The 21,131-nt window shown below is 36.7% G+C and overlaps 1 protein-coding gene across 1 annotated transcript in view; it reads left to right on the top strand.

Moving 5' to 3' along the window:
• LOC106880040 (probable serine/threonine-protein kinase clkA) overlaps positions 1 to 20,069 on the top strand; it is a 39,147-nt gene extending 19,078 nt beyond the window's left edge. Inside the window, exons 6-8 of the mRNA XM_014929841.2 lie at positions 1,710 to 1,943; positions 9,716 to 9,925; positions 11,771 to 20,069. Coding sequence (XP_014785327.1) covers positions 1,710 to 1,943; positions 9,716 to 9,925; positions 11,771 to 12,919 — 1,593 coding nt within the window. The 3' untranslated portion in view covers positions 12,920 to 20,069. The remainder of the gene's footprint in view (positions 1 to 1,709; positions 1,944 to 9,715; positions 9,926 to 11,770) is intronic.
• Positions 20,070 to 21,131: the final 1,062 nt, after the last annotated feature.

Raw genomic sequence — 21,131 nt, 5'->3', positions numbered from 1 at the left:
CCAGTCAGGTGGTACTGGCAACGGCCACGCTCAAAATGGTGTATTTTATGTGCCACCCGCACAAGAGCCAGTCCAGAGCACTGGCAACGATCTCGCTCGAAAGTCCTTACACATGCCGCGGGCACAAGTGCTAGAGAGGCGACGCTGGGCACAGGTGCCATCACGATTTTGCTTTCGCTTGCCCCAACAGGTCTTCGCAAGCTGAGTTTCGTGTCCAATGAAGGAGACGACGTTGGCATGGGTGCCAGTCATCGAATTTAATTTGATTTCGATTTCACTTGCCTCAACAGGGCTTCACAAGTGGAGTTTGGTGTCCAATGAAGGACAATAATAATTTCCATCTACCGAATCCACACAGAGTTTTGGTCAGCCCAGTGCTATAGTAGAAGACATTTATCCAAGGTACTGCCCAGTGTGAAAATCCTAGACCACACAGCTCTGCCTGCAACTATGTCCTGTATTGGATATTTTTTATTTTAGAGATTAGGGTATGCTACAAGAGTGATGAGTAAAATCGTAAACACTCACAGAAATATTGGATAGCTGATGAGTTGTCTCTTTTAACTGTGTTGCCTTTTATGATAAAGTTGTTTAGTCTCAAGTCACACTTGAGTGAGGAAATCTTTGATCAGAAGCATTCCAGCTTTAACCATCCCATAATTTTATGGCTATTTACAACTACATTAGCTAATAGTTATCCTTTGCTCGTTGAAGGTGGTTAGGTCTGCGTCAAACGAGATTTAGCTAAATGAAAAAACAGTGGGACCCTTAGTTATTTTTAGTTGATTAGTTCCCTATTTCCCGTTGTCATTTTATTGCTTTTTAACCGTCAGCTTCTTTTATAATCCATTCTCATCCAAAGATTATACTTGCTGCTAAGTAAGAAAAAAACAAAAAGTAAGCACTGTAATATTTCTTAACAGGAATGGTGTATCTGCATTATTGGTAGAAATTTGGACTAAATGTAATCATTATTTAGTTGTATACCATTACATTCTGAGTTCAAATCCCACCATGGTTGACTTTGCCATTCATTCTTCCAGGTTTATAAAAGAAGTAGTGAAAGTATTCAGTTCAATAACTTAGATAACTAAGATTGGTTTTGGTCATTATCGTCCCAGATCATGACTAACTCAATAGCACCACCGGGAAAAGTCTTTTAATTATTTCAAGACACCATGGACCACTCAAGCAGAGAGTTGTTGGCTGAGACATATCCATGTGTAAGTGGTTTATCCGGTATTTCCTGGAGCAATTTGTCTAGGTACCATTTGAAAGTTGGGTCTTTTTCTACTTTAATTTGTTTCAGGATAACATTGAAAAGAGCTGAACTATTTGCAGTGAAGAAATTATAATCATCTATATTCTTGCTGTAAAATGTATGACTTTGTGCCTATTTAAGAAGTCCAATATTTCTCCACATTTCATAAAACATTACTGTAAGCAAATGTAGTTGGTGGCTAAAAGTGCTAAGGTTGTATTTGGTGATTGGGTTAGATGCGCATTGATAAGATACATAACTCCACCTCTCTCAGTGTATAGTTGATAACAGGTGTAACTCCTTCCTACTCCCTGGTAGAGATAGAGATTATACTTGCTTCAAAAAATATTTATAGCACTTTATTTTTATCATTTTTCTTTGACATTTTTTCTGAATACCATGTGTTTGTAAATTCTATAATTTGCTCTGATCTTTTTTTCTTCCTCAGCTTGCCAAAGAAAGCCTTACTGAAGGCAACATACCCAGACAACACTGTGTCATCTGCCTGCAACATTTCAAAGAGTTTGAAGAATTCACTCGTACTGAATGTTACCACTACTTTCATTGCCATTGTCTTGGAAGATACGTTGAACATTGTCTGAATGATGTCACAGAAGATGGTGCTAACTCTGCAACATCTTCAACTCCTTCAAAGATTAATGAGAACACTGCAGAAAAAGAGGTGATAAAATTTATGCTGTCTCTTTTTTCTTATATTTTCTATGCCTATGTTGAGGTACAGTTATTAGATCTGTATGTGAAGAACTTAAATTATTTTTGATCATCTGAGTGGCAAAATGTCCTTTCTTCTCTTCACCCTTTAACAAGCCATATCTAAATATTCTACCAGTTTTACTTTCAAACTGGCTAGATCTGGCCACTCACAGCTGCCCCCAATGTTATTCTTAAAATAAACATTCACATTGAAATCTTGAAGCTACAATAAATTTGCATTATTAATTCAATACAATATGAATATATAAGCATTACATTTGATAGATTAATCTGAATGCTAAAGGGTTAAATCAAGCTGAAGGTCACTGGAACTCCCTTTGGGTATTGCTAACCATGGGTTTCTGCATCTGCAATGCTCCTCTCCAAAGTGCAGATCTGGGCAAGTTATCTTTTGTGTGGATGATTATCAGTTGCCTGTGCATGAAAGTCTCCTTGCTCGCCGTCTCACCGTTGATATCCAAGAGCGGTTCAATACAGGTTGATATCAGTGATGTTGCAGGCATTGCTGTCATCACAAAGAGCTGGAACAAGGACTGCATGGCGCACTGATGTCCTATTAGTTCAACAGATCTGTTAATCTCTCATCTTAAATTGGATCACAGAATGATGAAAAGCAGAGTTGGCCTTGGTGGGATTTGAACTTAGTGAGCAGGGTATTGGAAAAAATACTGTGAGGCATTTTGTCAACTGCTCAAACGTCTCTGCTAGTTAAACCTACATAAAATGGGTTACTGATTTTAAATTTGATTACTTGAATGTGGCTTACCTAAAGATGCTTTTTCATTGAAAAAAACTTGGATATATGTTGCAGTGAGCAGCTTGACTTCATTGTCAGGTGATTCTTCAACTTCAAAATAGTGTTTAATTAAATATTATTAAAATGTTGATGAAGGCACTTATATACCACAAGACAACCAAATCCTTGCAAAAGAAGAAAAAAGACATTAAAAAAATTTTGTTATGCAGTAATTTAAAGAGTTGTTTCCCTTGTCACTAATTACATATGCTGCCTCTTTTGGTGAAATACGAGAGGTTACTCAAAAGAAACCAGGAATATTTTCTGTTGTAGTTCAGGCTTCTGCTGCTAGAGGCCACCTGATGCAATCCTCAGCCATCAGTCTGCCGATTGGGGTCTTCCACTGAGGTTGTACTGTCACATGGGGCCTCATTGTTTTACTGTGCATCTCCCCTGTTCATTGATTTTTATGATGGCTGAAACGAAGGAACAGCGTACTTCCTTGAAATTTTGGGATCTTTTCCGTTTGGCTGCCAAGGTTTCGAAAATTAAAAAATTTGGTACATTAATGTAGTTTTGCAAGCTGAATTGCTGGAGTTATTTCACTTTTTCCAAAAGAATTTTTAAAAGAGGTTATAGAGGTTGAAAGTTTCATCATTTTCATGCAATCAAGAAACAGAATTTGGAAGCTGTCATTTTGTGCATGAAAGCACATTTTGTCAACATCCTGAAAATAGAACGTGTTGTAAATATTTATATTCTACATGCAGAAAATGAGTAAACAAAACACCTTTTGTAGTTTTAAGCATTCAATATGTATTTAATGCAATAACCAACACGTTACAAATTAAATATAAAAAAAACAAAACAAACATTTAAGCATTCGGGATGCATTTTGGTGGGTAAAACAGCAGAACACGGCATCAACAAGTGGTTTCAATATATTTGTTAGCATGTGCTTTCTCGCTGACAAAAGAGTTCTCATGTTTGGCTTGTTACTATGGAAATGGGCATGAATGTGTCTGTGGCTTATGATTGGCTAAAATTACCCAAAATTTAAAAACTTTAATAGCTAATAACTCTTTATTTATTGATTTATAGCGAAAATGATTTTCATGGCATTGATTAGTCTATGAAAGTATCATTACACTGAATATGAAATCAGTTTGACCAGAAATTGAAATAGGCAGCCAAATGGAAAAGATCCAAATTCTGTTTTCTGCCTGGGGAAAATGGTGGCTGAAAGAGTTGTCATACCTCAACAGCTTAGAAAGACTCTGCTATGAGCAAAACATAAGTTTACGAGTGGTTTTCATGCTTTAGGAATGGTCACCTGTCGCTTGAGGACCAACATTGTTCGGGGCAATCATCGACTTCTTGAACGAATGAAAACATCATGAAAATTCATGAAGTGATCATAGAGGACCATCTCCGAACAATTGACAAACTTGTTGATATGGCTGGTGTGTCCTGGAGCTCCTGCCAACGAATTTTGAGTGAGGAATTGCAAATGAAAAGAATTGCAGCAAAATTTGTGCCTTGCTTGCTCACGGAAGATCAAAAGCAGTTACGATTGAATGCGTGTTGTGAAATGAAAGAACAGTTGGAAGTTGATCCAAACCTTTTTTTTGAGGGTCATCACTGGTGATGAAAGCTGCTATGGCTATGACCCGGAAACGAAGCTGCAATCGAGTCAATGGAAGCATTCAGTGTTACCATGGCCCATGAGACAGTTTTTCACCCAAAATGGCATGACACTTACTCACACTCCCTATTCACTCCCTATTCTTGCTCTCTCCGACTTCTTTTTGCCCCCGAATGAAGAAAGTCCTTAATGGAAAACGCTTTGCAGATATGGGAGAGGTGAAGAAAAAAATAATGGAGGCATTAAAAGGCATCACTTTGTAAGAGTTCCAGCACTACTTGGAACAGTGGAAAATGCATCTGGACCAATGTATTTCTTCAAATGGAGAATTCTTTGAAGGCAGTAAAAATGTAAACATATAAAACTAAGTGAATAGAATAATATTGCAAAATTCTGGTTTCTTTTGGGTATCCCCTTGTATACTTTATCTGGGTCACTCATATCTAAATATATTTATCTGTGATAAAGCACAGTACAGGTGACTATTAGCATTTTACTTCGATGCTTGCTATGTTGCTTTTCTCTCGAATGTCATGTAATCAAGCTTTGCAATTAGCCCTTGTTGAAACATTTTCTTCAAATGTAAATTTAGGTGCTGAGAAATTATATTTCTGATTTATGTCTGTTTTGAGAAAAGAAACTTGATGTAATTGAATATAATCTAAAATGTTGTGTGTGTGAGATAAAGAGAGGGAGAGAGAACAGGGTAGGAGTAGTATAAATTAAGACAATTATGATATTAATAAGACAATAGAATGAAATATACTTTCCTTAATCTTTTATCACTGCTATCATTGCTATGTGCCAGCTAAGCACAATGAAGCTGTCTTATTTTAGACTAGTTTATCAGCCATTTACTTTCACCCTCTAATACCAGAGGTACAAAGGATGGAACTTGATCTAGAATAGCATCCAAATCTCACTCTAATCACATAAGTTCATGTATTCACTTACATAATATATTCATTTATATCAAAAGAAAACAGAAGACTTCCCTGAAACTGAAGAGCTCTGCCTGAAATGCCAAGCATCTCTTCCTCCTCTTCTTGACATACTTCTTCCACTTTCTGAAGGTTTGGATTTTTGTCAATGCATTTCACAGTTTGGTTCGGTCAAGTGTTGAGGATGCATAGGTTGCCCTTCCTAAGATATGCTACTGAACCAAACTATAAAGTGCCATTAAAACAGGGTGGTACCAATAAGATGAAAACAAAATGTTGGTAGTTTGAAACAATTAAGTGAAGTCATATGGTGCATTTGAATGATGTTCAAGTGATCATTTTATGTCCCTAATTAGTTAGGCTATGACCCTTTCAGTGACCTTCATCACCTGATCCAGCAGTTTGATACCCCTGTAGTTATTTTTATCTAAAGCATCAACCTTACCTTTGTAGCAGTTGACTATGGTGCTGCTACACCAGTCATAAGGTATAACTCCTTTGTGAACTACCTGCTTTACAATACGGGTGATTAGACTATAACCCACACCATCAGATATTTTAAGCATCTCAACAGTCATTCATGATGGGCCAGGGGCTTTTCCTGCTTTTATATCCTTAATTGCTTTATCTACCAGTGTGCTATTGATTCGGGTAACTGGTCCAACTGGGTCAACATTTGGTAGGCTCTCCTCCTCTCATTTATTCTCCATATTCAGCAGTCTTTCATAATGGCATCTCCAAGCCTCTTTCTTTGCAGAATCATTAAAAACAAGTGCACCATCATCCATGTGGACACCTTTCTTTCCTGTAACATCACAATTTTCTCTCACACACTATCTTGCAATCCGAAATACTTTAGTTCTTTGGTCCTCATGTCATTGAACATTGACAAACTTCTTTTCTGCTTCTCCCTTGGCTGTATATACACCTGTCTCCCTACCTTCCTTCTGGCTATCTGGTACAGTTCCCTGCTACCCCAACTCTTCCAGGTTTTCCAGGCCTGTTTCTTTGCTCTAATGGCCCTGTTTACCATATTATTCCACCACCATATTACCTGGAAGGGACTTTGCACCGGCCACAGATTTGGTCTGTGGCGCTCAATAAGCTGTCACATAGGAATTTCCAGTTACTTTCTATGTCACAAGTCTGTAGCTCCTCCTCCCACTCATCAAATTTATCAATGAGGATGTCCCTAAGTCTCTGACCGTGTGAAGGGTTCTTAAGCTTCCAAATCCTTCTCTTCTGGATTGGTCTGCTTCTTAGCATCCTTCTAACCTCAAGGAAAGGAATGTGGGAGGAGGTATGAGAAAGGGAGATGTTATTCAGCACCTGAAAAGGTTTCCGTGTTCATTTGATTGACATGCTATACCTGTTCTCACTTTTGACCTGTCATAATTCAAACATTCAAGCACGTTAAGATTGTTGCCCCTACTGGGGGTAGGCGTAAGTGTTAATGGCATTGTAAATATCAGCGTTATGAACATTGTAAATTTAAGCTGCAGATATAAGTATAAATAAATAAGAGTAAATATAAATATCAATATGGCAATGTTAGATTAAGTAGGTGGGCTGCTAAACCAGTTGTGTTAGTCCCGGGAGGGAGAGAGGAAGAGGAGGGAGGCGAAATTGCAGGTACAATAGAGGATATCACCAGTGAGGGAAGGGGTTTCCGGTGAGAGAAGAGAGACATCCGGTTTTGGTGGTGGGGGCAGGAGTGGGCGGGCGCACTGTGAACAAGCAAAGGTTATTTAAGAGATAGTATGAAAAAATATGTAGCCAACATGGAAACACAAGACGAAAAGAGAACTAAGGTTATTAGTGAGACTTCATTTGGAAATTACACGAAGAATTAAGGAGAAAACTAAGACTGAGAGAGAGAGAGAGAGAGAGAGAGAGAGAGCTTAGGAAGTTATATATTGAAGACTCAATTTAAGTAATTAGTTTACGAAAGTACATATTAGTAATAATGCATATTGGTAATGAATGAATGAAAAGACTGAAAAAATGTGAGAATATCTTAGCTTTGCAGTGCATAACTGGGTGCCAATAGATACCAACACTGGAATGAGTTGCATGAAAGTTTGAGAGGGGAACATGTGTGAAAGGTACTCTTTTACTTGTTTCAATTTTTTGACTGTGGCCATGCTGGAGCATCATATATGCTACAACTGGAAGTGGACATTATGAATGGGCATTTTCGTCCTGGGTAGTAGAGAATAGCACAAGAAGCCATAGTGAAAGGAAGGATTAAGAGATAGTATGAAAAATATTTAGCCAACATGAAACATGAAGGGAAATAAAAAATCTGAGGCAAGGGTTATTTAAGAGGTCCGAGCATGATCATTGCCAGAGCACCAGCTGTCTGGCTTTCGTGCCGGTGGCATGTAAATAGCAACATTTGAGCATGACCGTTACCAATGTCGCCTTCCTGGCACTTGTGCCAGTGGCACGTGAAAAGACATTCGAGCGAGTTCATTGCCAGTACCGCTGGACTGGCTCCTGTGCAGGTGGCACGTAAAATACACCATTTCGAGTGTGGCCGTTGCCAGTACCTCCTGACTGGCCTTCGTGCCGGTGGCACGTAAAAGCACCCACTACACTCTCGGAGTGGTTGGCGTTAGGAAGGGCATCCAGCTGTAGAAACTCTGCCAAATCAGATTGGAGCCTGGTGTAGCCATCTGGTTCACCAGTCCTCAGTCAAATCATCCAACCCATGCTAGCATGGAAAGCGGACGTTAAACGATGATGATGATGATATGAGAAAATATGTAACCAACATGGAAACACAGGAAGAAAAGAGAACTAAGGGTATTAGAGCGATTTCATTTGGAAATTACATGAAGAATTAAGGAGAAAACTAAGACTGAGAGAAAGAGAGAGAGCTTAGGAAGTTATATATTGAAGAGTCAATTTAAATAATTAGTTTATGAAAGTACATATTAGTAAATAATGCATATTGGTAATGAATGAATGAATGAAAAGATTGAAAAAAATGAGAGAATATCTTAGCTTAGCAGTGCATAACTGGGTGCCAGTATTGGAATGAGTTGTATGAAAGTTACACGTTTATTTCTATAAATTTATATAACAAAATTTATTTTAGATTATCTTGGTATATTGCATTTCTGTCTTACCTTCAGCCTGTATTTTGGATGCTTAGAGGATTAATTAGCATCCAGAATACATTAGTTTTGTATTCAGATGTACATATCCCAAACAAAAACAAAATTGTTTTTTTGTTTGGGATGTGTACTCCTGGGAGCTGGTTCTGCTTGCTTCCTTGTGCACTGACTCACACATACATATTCAGCAAAATTGAGTTCTTGAAGTGCTATGTATTATGGTATTCTCAGCCTACATTATAGTGATTCACCCCCCTACCTCCCATGCATTAGGCTGCCTGCTTCTTTCCTTGTCAGCTCCTGTAAACTACCCAACCATTCCATTCCCTTCCCTATCTCTTGTTGTTACCCCACCCCTGACAAATGTATGAACTTTGCATCTCCTGCATCTTGCCCCCTCCCTCACCTGCATCCCTCTATCTCTCTCCCCCAACTCATAGCATTCTGCTCATACACCCTTCTACCCTACCCACTTTCGACAGGAATTGGCAAGTCCAGGGGCTGCACCAGGTTCTATAGTCTGTTTTGGCTTAGCTTCTACATCTGGATGTCCTTCCTAACACCAACCACCCCACATAGTGCACTGAGTACTTTTTACATGGCACTATAACCAGTGCTTTTACGTGGCTCCAACTCCCATACTAATGCTTTTTATGTGGCACTTTGGTTTTAGGATCTCAGTTCTGTTGTGGTGGGCAAGTCTTTTTGTGTACAGCAATGCTCCACATATCTTCCACATATCTTCCTAAGGCTCAGCGTTTTGAGATCAGCCTTCAATATTTCGCTCCATGTCTTCCTGGGTCTCTCTCTTCCACAACCTCCCTCCACTTTAAGTGATCAGCACTTCTTTATGCAACTGTCCCCAACCATCTGCATCACATGACCAAACCAGTGCACTCTACTCTCTTGTACATTGCATCTAATTCCCCTTATGTCCAACTTCTCTCTCAATACACCAATGCTCTGTCACACATGCACACTGACATTGCACATCCAGTGGAGCATACCAGCTTCGTTTCTCTCCAGCTTTTGCATATCCTCCACATTCAGGTCCCATATCTCATTACCATGCAATATCACAGTTCATACATATGTATCATACAATCTTCCCTTCACTCAGAGAAACTTTTGGTTGCCAACAGAGGTAAAAGTTCTCTGAATTTTCTCCATTAGATTCCAATTCTTTGTCAGAAAAAAAAAAAGCCCCAATTCATTTTTGTGTAAATTTCAGTTTTGTGAAATTAATGTTTTATAAACTACTTTTTTTTTTTTTAGGTTGTATGTCCTGTATGTCGTGAAACCATTTTGTATGACTTAGACTCTTGGTTGAATGCTCCAGAACCTATTCAAGAAGATACTTCTTTCCAATTATCCACTAAACTCATTTCCAGACAAGAAGAAATGGCTATCATATTTGAAAGACAGCGAGCCAATGGAGGTCTTATTGACATTGAAGCTGAACGTAATAAATACCTTATATCGGCAGTAAGTTGAATATTCTCTTTGATTTACTTATCTTTCTAGGATGTCACTTTGTTCAGTATAAATTATCTTCAGATTTTGTGATTTGAATGGGAAGCAAAATTTTGAATTAAGAATCCTCAAAGAAAAGCTAGCAGTGTCATTTTAGTTAGCAGAAAAGAAGGTAAAACTCTGTTGCTATTGGGATGGTGGCCATACTCAAAATACAGGAGAAGTTAGGTAGGCAGGAATTGTGTATTGTGTACTGAATGTAAACTGCTATCCACAACAGATGCAATGGGAGCAGAAACAGACAGAGAAGCAAGACTTTGTGAATGGCAGATACATGAGAGTAGTTAACAGTAAGAACACTCCTGAAATAAGTTCTTTCAAATAAACAGAAGGCTTCACTATTTATGTGACTCAATTAGCATGGGTGGTGGATGTTCTGAAAATATAGTAGCCAGTATAAAAACAGGGTAGAAAGAGTTCTGGGAGATATTATTTCTGTAGGCAACAAGGGGATTCTCTTTCTGAGTGACAAGTAGAATCTATGATGCATGTTTACAAAATGTTGTGTTGCATGGGAGTGAAACATGGGCTGTGAAGGCTAGAAATTAATGAGATGTGCTTGCTTTGCTGGATGTGCCATGTTTGCATAAATGAGTGATGGAACACAACTGATTCAGGTAGAAAAGCTGGATATTAGAGGAATCAAGAGTAAGAAGAAAAAGCTCTACTTGTGTGAACATGCGCAGCATATGAATGATGACAGTTTGATAAAGAGGTGCTGAGTGATTCAAATGGGTGCAACCTGCAAAGAAGGAAGATCTAAGAAGTTATGGAAGCTGATCCAAAAATGCTGGTCCTTACAAAAATGATGACAGCAAATGTAGGAGTGAATTAGCATCATGAACCCTTTTGTCACTATATTCATATTGAAATACATTGCCTTTGTTTCAACTAGTTTTGAAAATAACGAAGAATTTATTAAAATAACTTTATCATTATTGATTTGGTGTTTTAAATATAAATTAATGTGGAATTTTCATAGAATATCTTAATTTAGATCACTTTAATACACTGAGAATTAATTTCTTTCATAAGACCAAGGGTAGGTTTAGGCAGTTTGATATCAAAAAAGTTAATATAAGCAAGTCTAAATACGCAGCTTTTATAATTACACAACAATAATTTTATCTATACCATCCCATGAATAATTTTACCATATATATATATATATATATATATATATATATATATATATATATATATATATATATATATGTATGTGGGTTAACAAGTAGCCTTGTTTACCCACAAATATGGTTTCATGTAAAGATGGATCTTTACAATTGTTCAAGCATACCACATAGGTACAGTAATTGTTTCCTTTTGGAGGAGAATACAAGGAGTTACACGAGACTGTACAGAATTTCTCATTCAAAATGGAGACAGGTACCAATGTTCCCATGTGGTACATTTGAACAATTGTAAAAACCCCCCTCTTACATGAAACCAATGGTAGCCTTGTTAACCTACAAATAAAGAATATTCATCCACCAATTCATTGTTGGGTACTCATTCTCACTGTTTGATATTAGTGTGTGTATATTTGATGAGTAACCTGTTATTTCTTTCTATTGAAACCTCATAAAGAAAAAGTCTCCATTACATTTAGTATTATTATTGTTAAAACCTCTCACTTCATGTTGTAGCTATTATTGGGAATTAAGAGATGTTATTGCCATGCATATGATAAAACCTTGCATAATCTTTGCTGATGTGATGGTGCTAATGATAATGATGTTGCTACTGCTTTCTTTTTGGTTGCATAGTAATTGATAAAATATTATTGTTTTATTTCAGGGAGAGTGTATTAATACCACTGCAAAAGAGACACTTGCTGATTTTCCTTCAGTGCTCAATGGAAACCAGTTAGGAAATTTTGATAAGAAGTCTGGAAAGTCACCAACTAGAGCTAACATCAATTCTGCTGAGGACGATAAGGCTGCCCCTAGAGATTACGGTATGCGTCATCACAGGCGTGGTAACCAGAGTTATGGGAAAAACGGTTTTGGCGAGGGCAAAGGTAGGTATTTTCGCAACAAAGAAAACTATAATGGGCAACGTTGTAATAGCCCTAACCAAAACAAATGGAACCGAACTGAATACAATAACATCGAAGATTCCAATCTATCTTCTCCGAGAGGTGACCGTCCTCTTGCTAAGATGGATGCTCAGTGTTCAAATGATAAGCTGAAAAATGCTGACTTGCAGGTTCAAAACCATCAACATACTTACAAAGAAAGTAATGCCAAACCCTTTGAAAAGCAGCACAAAAAGTTTGACGTAAACCAAGATAACCGTAGGTACAACAACAAGTCTTCTAATCATTTCCAAAGGAAAGGAAACAACAATAGTTACAAAGATAAAGGATGTTTTTATTCTAATTCTTATAATAACAATTCTGGACAAGGCACTCAGGAAAAATTTGCTTATTCTCATAGACATTCTGATAAGAGCAAAGCTGTAAATATATCTAAAAATACTGCTAATCCTTGCCCAAAATCTGAATATCATAACTCTCAGGAAACTCCGGTTGTGACGTCTTCGGACAAGCCTCAACACAGATATACAAGGAATTATCAGGAAAATAATAGAAAATACCATGATGATGATCATGATGTACCAATCTCTTCGTCTCAGACTAGGAGTCATCAGGAGGATTTAGAATTACAAGGAAATAAAAACCGAACCAGAGCCAAATCTCAGAACTATTTTCATAGCAAGAAAAACTATTATGAAAATGGGGATCACTCCAGGAAAACACCAAGGTACAATAAACATGACTGCTACGACAGTGATCAAAAATATTTTGCTCACACTCGAAAATCCCACCTAAATGACCATTACTTCCAGCGTCGCTATCAAGGTAATAGACGAGATGGTCATTATCCACAAGAGGTCCACAACATATCACCTAAACAGCAGGAAAATGAGGCACATGCCAAGTAGCTTATTAAAGTATACAGTTTGCACTCACTGTGGAAAGTTAACCCACATAATAATACTTCAATGCACTTTCATTCATAAAATTGCTGGATGAAACACTTTCCGGATTTGAATCTTCATAAACACTACACTACACACACACACACACACACACACACACACACACACACGGGCACAGTCCTGTCTGATACGTATGTTTGTAATTTATATATATATATATATATATATATATATATATGTAGATATATATATGTAGATATGTATGTATATACGTACATATATGTATGCCTGTATATGTGTGTGTGTACACATACGTATTTGTATATCTATGCTTCTATATATATATATGTGTATGTATGTATGTATGTTTCTATAATATATATATATATATATACATATATATATATATATACACATAAATACATACATATGTATATGTATAAATGTTTGTGTGTGTGTGTGTGTGTATATATACACACACAAGTATGTGTATGTATGTCTCTATAACTCACACACATATATATATGCACATGTTTGTGTGTGTGTGTGTGTATATATATATATATATATATATATATATATATGTGTATATACACATATACACACACACACACACACAAGTACGCACTCATATATGTACATGTGTATATTTATTAGTGTGTGCAGTGAGAATGTAAATATATCCAGGGAAAATACTGTCCACATAGTACACTTAAGTAACCAAGTATAAAGAAAAGATTTGAAAGGATTAGTCACCATGCTGGACAGTGGCCATTTGTGAACTCAGAAGGAAAAGGGCAGGAAAAATAAACAGAAAATCATGTTGTTTTGTTTTGTTGCTAGTCTTCTACATGGATATTATCTTAGCATATCAATGCAGACTTAGCTTAGATTACCCTTGGATTATATATGTTTATATGTGTATGTATGTGCTTAATGGTGTGTGTATACTTAAATATATATGTGTGTGTGTGTGTGTGTGTGTGTGTGTGTGTGTGTATATATATATATATAAATATATATATATATATAATACACACACACACATATATACTTAACACACACAAAACTGTGTGCTATATGTATGTGTGCTCTGTGTTGTTTTTATTATGCAGACGAAACCCGTATTTAAAAAAAATTGCAAGAAAGGTCAAAAAAAAGTTGTTAATTTATCTTGTTACTGCTGTAAACTTAAGAAGTTTTGTATAACGAAAATGGAGCTGAATGATGCTTATTTTTTTCCCTTTCATTTCCTTTTTTTTTGTTTTTTGTTTCTGTAATTTACTCAGAGGAAATTGTTACTTAAAATACCTGTTGTTAAAAAGCTGACCTGAAGGAGATACATGCGCTGGCAACTTGTCTTTCATAAAGGTTTTTGAAAATTAATTTCTTCGTGTGTGTGTGTGTGTGTGTGTGTGTTTGTGTGCATAAAAAAAAAAGAAAAAACAATATGCATCCACACACACTGTCACAAACTCTTGGTGCTGTGCTTACAGCTATGCATACTCAATGACTGGCAGCAAATACTGTTCTTAAAATATCATCTGAATACTCTTTATTTCTCTCCGTCTGCTCTCTTCACTTATTGTTGAAAATATTTTATGAAAACAAAATCTGATAGTGAAACGAAGAGAAAACAAAACAAAAAAAATTATACATATCTCTTTGATATTGCTATTCTTCTTCTTATTATTATTATAATGATAAGGTGGTGAGCTGGCAGAATCGTTAGCACACTGGACAAAATGCTGAGCAGTATTTCACCTGTTGCTACATTCTGTCAAGGTCGACTTTGCCTTTCATTCTTTCTGGGTCAATAAATTAAGTACGAGTGGAGTACTGGGGGTTGATGCCATCGACTACCTGCCTCCTCCAGATTTCAGGCCTTGTGCCTAGAGTAGAAAGGATTATTATTATTGATAAAACGGTGAGCTGGCAGAATCGTTAGCATGCTGGATGAAATGCTTAGCAATTCTCAAATTCTGTTGAGGTGACTTTGGCTTTCAACCTTTTGGGGTTGATGAATGAAGTACCAGTGAAACATTGGAGTCGATGTAATCGACTTGTCCCCTCTTCTAAAATTTCAGGCCTTGTGTCTTTAGCAGAAAGGATTATTATTATTATTAATATTAAGATGGTGGATTTGCAGAATCATTAAAGCGTTGGACAAAAATACTTAGTGGTATTTAGTTGTGGTTCTTTAGTTATGGTATTTAGTTATGATTCAAATCTCACAGGTCAACTTTACCTTTCATCTTCCTGGAGTTAAAATAAATTACTAGTCTAGTACTGGAGTCGATGGGGGTCAGCCAGCTGTCCCCTTTTAAGATTGTTGGCTTTGGGCCTAAGTTTGAAACCATTATTATTAGAATGGTGAATTTTTTCCCCATTGAATTGTTTGAGTGTTGGACAAAATGCCTTGGTTAGTTGGCCCTTTACATTGTGGGTTCAAATTCTGCTAAGTTCAACTTTATCTTTCAATTTTCCCTGCAAAATTGTTTGCACACCAGGCAAAATGCTTAGCAGCATTTCATCCATCTTTATGTTCTGGGTTCAGATTTTGCCATGGTCGACTTTGCCTTTCATCTTTTCTGGGTCAATAAAATAACTACCAGTTGAGCACTGGGGTCAATGTAATTGACTTATCCCCTCCTCTAACATTGTTGGCCTTGTGGCAAAATTTGAAACCACTAAAATAAAATTGCAGTTACATACTGGAGAAGATGGGATTAATTAATTCCTGCTAGATTCTAGACCTTGTACATATGTTAGAAATATTATTATAATCATTATCAAGTTGGTGAATAGCAGGTATTATAGGGCTGTGACAAAATCTTAATGCTATTTAAACATCTCATTTTATTCAGGATTTAAATCTTTAGCTACATTTTTCATTTGTTCCTTTTTTTTTTCCTGTTTTTACCCTTTATCCATCTTGGGTTAAGATAAACTACAAATTAGATACTATGATTAGTTCATTAATGGTCTACACTTCCTCCTTAATTTATGGACTATGCCAAATATTAGATGTTATAATAATAATAATAATAATAATAGTAACACAATAACACTTCCAATCATTTAAGATCAGAAGGCTCTCATGGTTTCTAATCTTAACTGATTGGAAGTGTTATCATGCACATGTTTTGTCTTGGTATAAAAGATGGGCTACAGCAAATATTCTGCTCAATACCACAGATTTGCTTGTCAGTTGCCTGACCTTAACTGGTTGAACATGTCCCTTGGTGGTTGACAATATGTGCATCTCTGATCATGAGCAAGAGTAGTGAGGGAGCATCATAGCCATGTGTTGAGAGGAATTCTTTGGGGTTTGAATAATTCACCTCTGGAAACATGGGTGTTTTGTTCATCATCCTTAAACAATCCTCATCCAGGGACATTTTGGGCAGGATTGGCCACTGAACCTGAAGAAAATTCTAACAGGGGTCCATCTGCAAGGTCATGCGCTGTTTATCTTGATATCAGATCGCCATGTTGTGCACATATGGTTGTGATGCATGTTCCTGGTGTAACCTTATGAGACAGGTAGTCATGATGAATATATTAGGCTTTGTATATTTGTATCCCAAGGTCATGTTGATGGCATGCAAAGCTTTCTCAATAATAATAATAATAATAATTATTGTCATCATGATCATGAAAGTGTTGAGCTGGCTGAATCGTTAGCTTGCCAGATAAAATAATTAAAGGCATTTCTTCTGATTTTTATGTTCTGATTTCAAATTCTATTGTAGAAAGAATTATTATTATTATTATAATAAAGGTGGTGAGCTGGCAGAATCGTTAGTAATGAGATTAATTGAAATATCAACAATATGCTTTCTGGCTATTCCTGAAACTCTTATGTAGCTCTTCCAACTGTGTAATAGCCCTAAACTGTATCGATTCCTCTTCAGCTGTATCATATTGTTGTGGGGGTATTAACCTTATGTGGTAATTTCATGCATCTGCCTCTATCCATATATACCCATATAACTATATAATGTATATCATGAAATTTTAAAATATTATTATTTCAAACCATTTTTTAAGAATAACTACTGAACATTTGGTAAAGGTGTGACTCTATACTCAGAGTAAAACTTATTAAGATCAAGTTGAATGGGAGTTTAATTTTACCCATCAGCTTAAGTAAAATAATGGCAGTTCTAAATTCCATCCAGGTTGAACAAGCTGATAGAAGAAACTTGAAGTTCCTGTCAACTTGTTTTTTGCAATATATGTTTAATGAAGCATTAAGATATAGTGTTTGCCATATTTCTGAAATTATACGTAAAGAGAAAATCTGCTGCTTTCCACCATTTCTAATACCACCATTTAACTTTAAAAAAAAAAATTATGTAATAATGCCTATTATGTGATAATAATAATAATAATAATGATGATGATTGTCCCAAAACTCGCCCTGGTTGATTTTTGCCTTTCATCCTTCTGAGAACAATAAAATAAGTATGGGTGATGTATAACTGTTGTTATAGTCCATTCCACTATTGAAGGCAGTCTTCAGCAAGCAGAAAGTCCAATGACTGAACTCGATGAAATAATACCTCATTAAACTTAGAATTTTGGATCTGGACTTGTTTTCCACCACAGTATAAATATAATGAAATAAAAAAAAATAATGAAAAAAGGAAAAAAGAAAAAAAATCTATCTACATCCATTTTGAAAAGTAAAGAAAAGATTTGTTGAAATTATTTGAAGATACTTTAATGAATTTTATCATCTTTAAATTGTTTGATTTGATATATCCTCATCATTTTATTCATATCTGTTTGATTTTTTTTCTGTGATGGCATGGGTTTCAGGGTTTCTCAACCATTTTTTTTATCTATGGACCCCTTTCATTACTATTTATGGTTTAAAAGCAACTTAACCCTTCTTGTGTATAGGTGCACAATCGCTAATATCAATATATTTTTATTCCTATCTTTAAGGGTTGCATCAGGGGCCAAAACAGTATAGTTGAATGTGTGTGTGTGTGTGTAAATTCAAGGATCGAGGTGTAGGAAGAAGGTGATCTTCAAGTGAACTGTAGAAAATATTAAAAACAGCTTTCAGGAACAATAGTAGTTTATTGAGGCGGAAGGTTGTAGATTTTTTCCATATCGCAGTATGGTAAGCTGAAAAAAATTGTTTTATATTTCATGGTAGGCAGCCAGGGTTGCTAGGCATGTGAATAAAATTCTGATCGAATCGTCTGTATGTTGACATGTACTCTTTATGATACTGTAAACTTCATTTAATCAAGATACCTTTGGCTTGAAGAGTAGTCTAGTAGTCTGCAGTAGACACTTTGCTTAGACATCGACCACTTCCGATGTTCTGCTTGCTATGAAACATATGTAGCCAGGATATTATGTACTCCACTCTTTAACTCATCTATATGTATATATATATATATATATATATATATACACACATAAAGTGCTGGTGCCATGTAAAAAAAAAAGCACCCAGTATATGCTGCAAAGTGGTTGGCGTTAGGAAGAGCATCCAGCTGAAGAAACCAAACCAAACAGACTATGGTGCCTGGTGCGGCCCCAGACCATGCCAGCTCCTGTAAAGCCATACAGCATGGAAAACGAACTTTAAATGATGATGATATATAATGTAGTGGTTCTTAAATCTACCTTGAGCCCTCAGGCGCATTACGACAGCTTATCTAAGATATATACATTATTTACATTTGACAAATATTTGTCCTCATCTTGCTTGTTGTTAACACAATGTTTCGACTTATACACCCTCCAGCCTTCATCAGGTGTCTTGTAGAAATTTCGAACCTGCCTTCTCATTCCTAAGGTATTTTTCAATGTTATTATTACTATTATTCAGGTCACTGGCTGGAATCGAATTCGGAATCTTGGGGTTAGTAGCCCGCGCTCTTAACCACTACGCTATATGCCGTCAAATGTAACTAATGTACATAATTCCTCATCTCTTAAATATAGAACTGTATAAATATATGTTTAAATATATTAAATATATATGTATGTAAAATCATATATATCATATATACAGATATATGTTTATATAAATATACGTAATATAAGTATATGTTATATACACTCAGTCAAATGTATATATTACCGTAAACTAATATAGATGCAAACGTGGTTGTGAGGCAAGAAGTTTGTTTCCCAACCACATTATATTATATATAAATATACTAGCGGGACATGTAAATATTTCACGGAATTAATGATAAACTTTTTGGGTTATTTCTGAAAACATCAAAAAAACCCTAAAAGTGTATCCTGTGTTGAGTCTGTATCAAAAAATAGCCGTTCATCCGCTAACCGTTGAAGAGTGAAAGCGTTACAAACGGGCTAAGTAACGGAAGAAAAAAACTTAGTTAAAAAGGATTACACATTTCACTTACCACCACCACCCTCCCTCCCTCCCTCCAACCAATCACGTGGAATCGTTACGGACGGGCTAAGTAAAGGAAAAATGAGCAGAATTGTAAGAAATATCAGTCAATATGTATACACTCATACATGCGCACCCTCTTGGATATGCATGCGCATGCCTACGCTGCTATGCACGTGTTTACACTCTCACGTGTAGACCTTCAGTTACATGAACTACAAGTAAAGGAGAAATTCTAAGAAAATTGCGGAAACCTTAATGCTAAGATGGAGACCTTGAGGCCATGCATATACTGAAGACCCCCTTCCACCTACGTTTCAGGCAAAAGTTTTATCCTTCCCCTTTCTTGTGTAGACGTTTACTCGAAAATATTTCTCAAAATTTTTAGATTTTCCATGATTTTCCTCTGTTATTTGATGTTGAAAGTTACATGTATGAAAGAGAATCTGTATTTGGGTGAAGATGTTCTTTTAAAGGTGCATATATTTATATATATATGTGTGTGTTGTGTGTGTGTGTGATTCACATTGCTGAGCAAAACAACCAGTAACTATGCAGAGAGACCATATTCTGTCCTAATCAGAGTGCAGTCTCTGAAACGATCGGCTTGATAAACCATTCAGGAAATACTTGCCCATTGGAGTTCATATATGCTGTGGAAAGTTACGCAGTGTGTTGTGTGTAACTTCGCCAGGAGGGATTAACCTTATCTCGTGCCCCTGCTTTTGAAGCAAACCATAAAAATTTTCCTAGATCTTCCATTTTGATTTGTAAATCTTGTTTATTCACGCCGGCTACCGCGGCAAAGTTGATCGTTTTTGTTCCTTTTTCATGTTCTTCCATTATTTGATTCTGCAGCCTTTCAGCGCACTCGGTTGTATTTCCTTCCGACTCTTCTAGTTCGGACGAACTAATTTTGTCAGACATTGTTTTTTTTTTTTTTTTTTTTTTTGAAGCAGCAACGAAAAGGTTTCCCCCCTTCAGTAAGGGAGAAAACGTTAGCAAATTCTGCACAAAGCAGAAAAGCAAAGTCTTTTTACACAATCAATAATATTTTAAACAACAATTTTCAACTACTATACAAAAACCTTGACTTACGTCTGAGAAAACACCAAGACCAACACAAAAAGTTGAGTGTGTGTGCGATGGACCGGCTGGTAAATTTGGGTGCCTTTTATACTCAATGAGTCAACGTTTTGCAAGTGCATCATACTTTTCATAAAGATGCGTTCGCGATCATTACCATGTTCACGAAAGTGAGAGAGCTCGAACCCTACATGCAATCCTTGTGTTTTCAAAAGAGATTGGTGTTGTGGGTCAGTGACATCTTCCTGATGTCAAGGTACCTAGAAATGTGATAGAATCCATATAATCTCAATATCGTGTGTGAAAAAAATAATAATCTTTTACAGTGCGACGTTTCTTTTGTAGTTCAGTATATATATTGTGGTGTGACGTCAGTGGCTGGGGAGGCAGACCGGAAGGGCGAATTGACCGGAAGAGGAAAGAGGGCAGAGGGAGCCTCGATCGGGATTCGTGCCCTTTTCGAACGGGGTCGTGGTCAGGAGAGGACGTGCCAAGCGACGGTCTAAGTTTGGGAGAAGCAGCTGCTATTCCTAGTGTTCTTTGGGTCGGGGCAAGCTTCAAGGATCGGATACCGCAAGACAGACTCGCAGTCGACGACAGGAAAACCGAGGTAAGGCGATTACATCTACTCGCACGCATACACCACAAGCTATTTCGGCCCTACGTGTAGAAATTCGCCGCGATGGCAGCCAAGATTAGAATCGCCAGCGATGTGATCAGGCCTTTTAATGGCGA

The sequence above is a fragment of the Octopus bimaculoides genome, chromosome 1 (assembly GCF_001194135.2).
Source record: "Octopus bimaculoides isolate UCB-OBI-ISO-001 chromosome 1, ASM119413v2, whole genome shotgun sequence".
In the NCBI taxonomy this organism is placed as follows: domain Eukaryota; kingdom Metazoa; phylum Mollusca; class Cephalopoda; order Octopoda; family Octopodidae; genus Octopus; species Octopus bimaculoides.
This window is presented reverse-complemented; position numbering and strand designations above follow the sequence as displayed.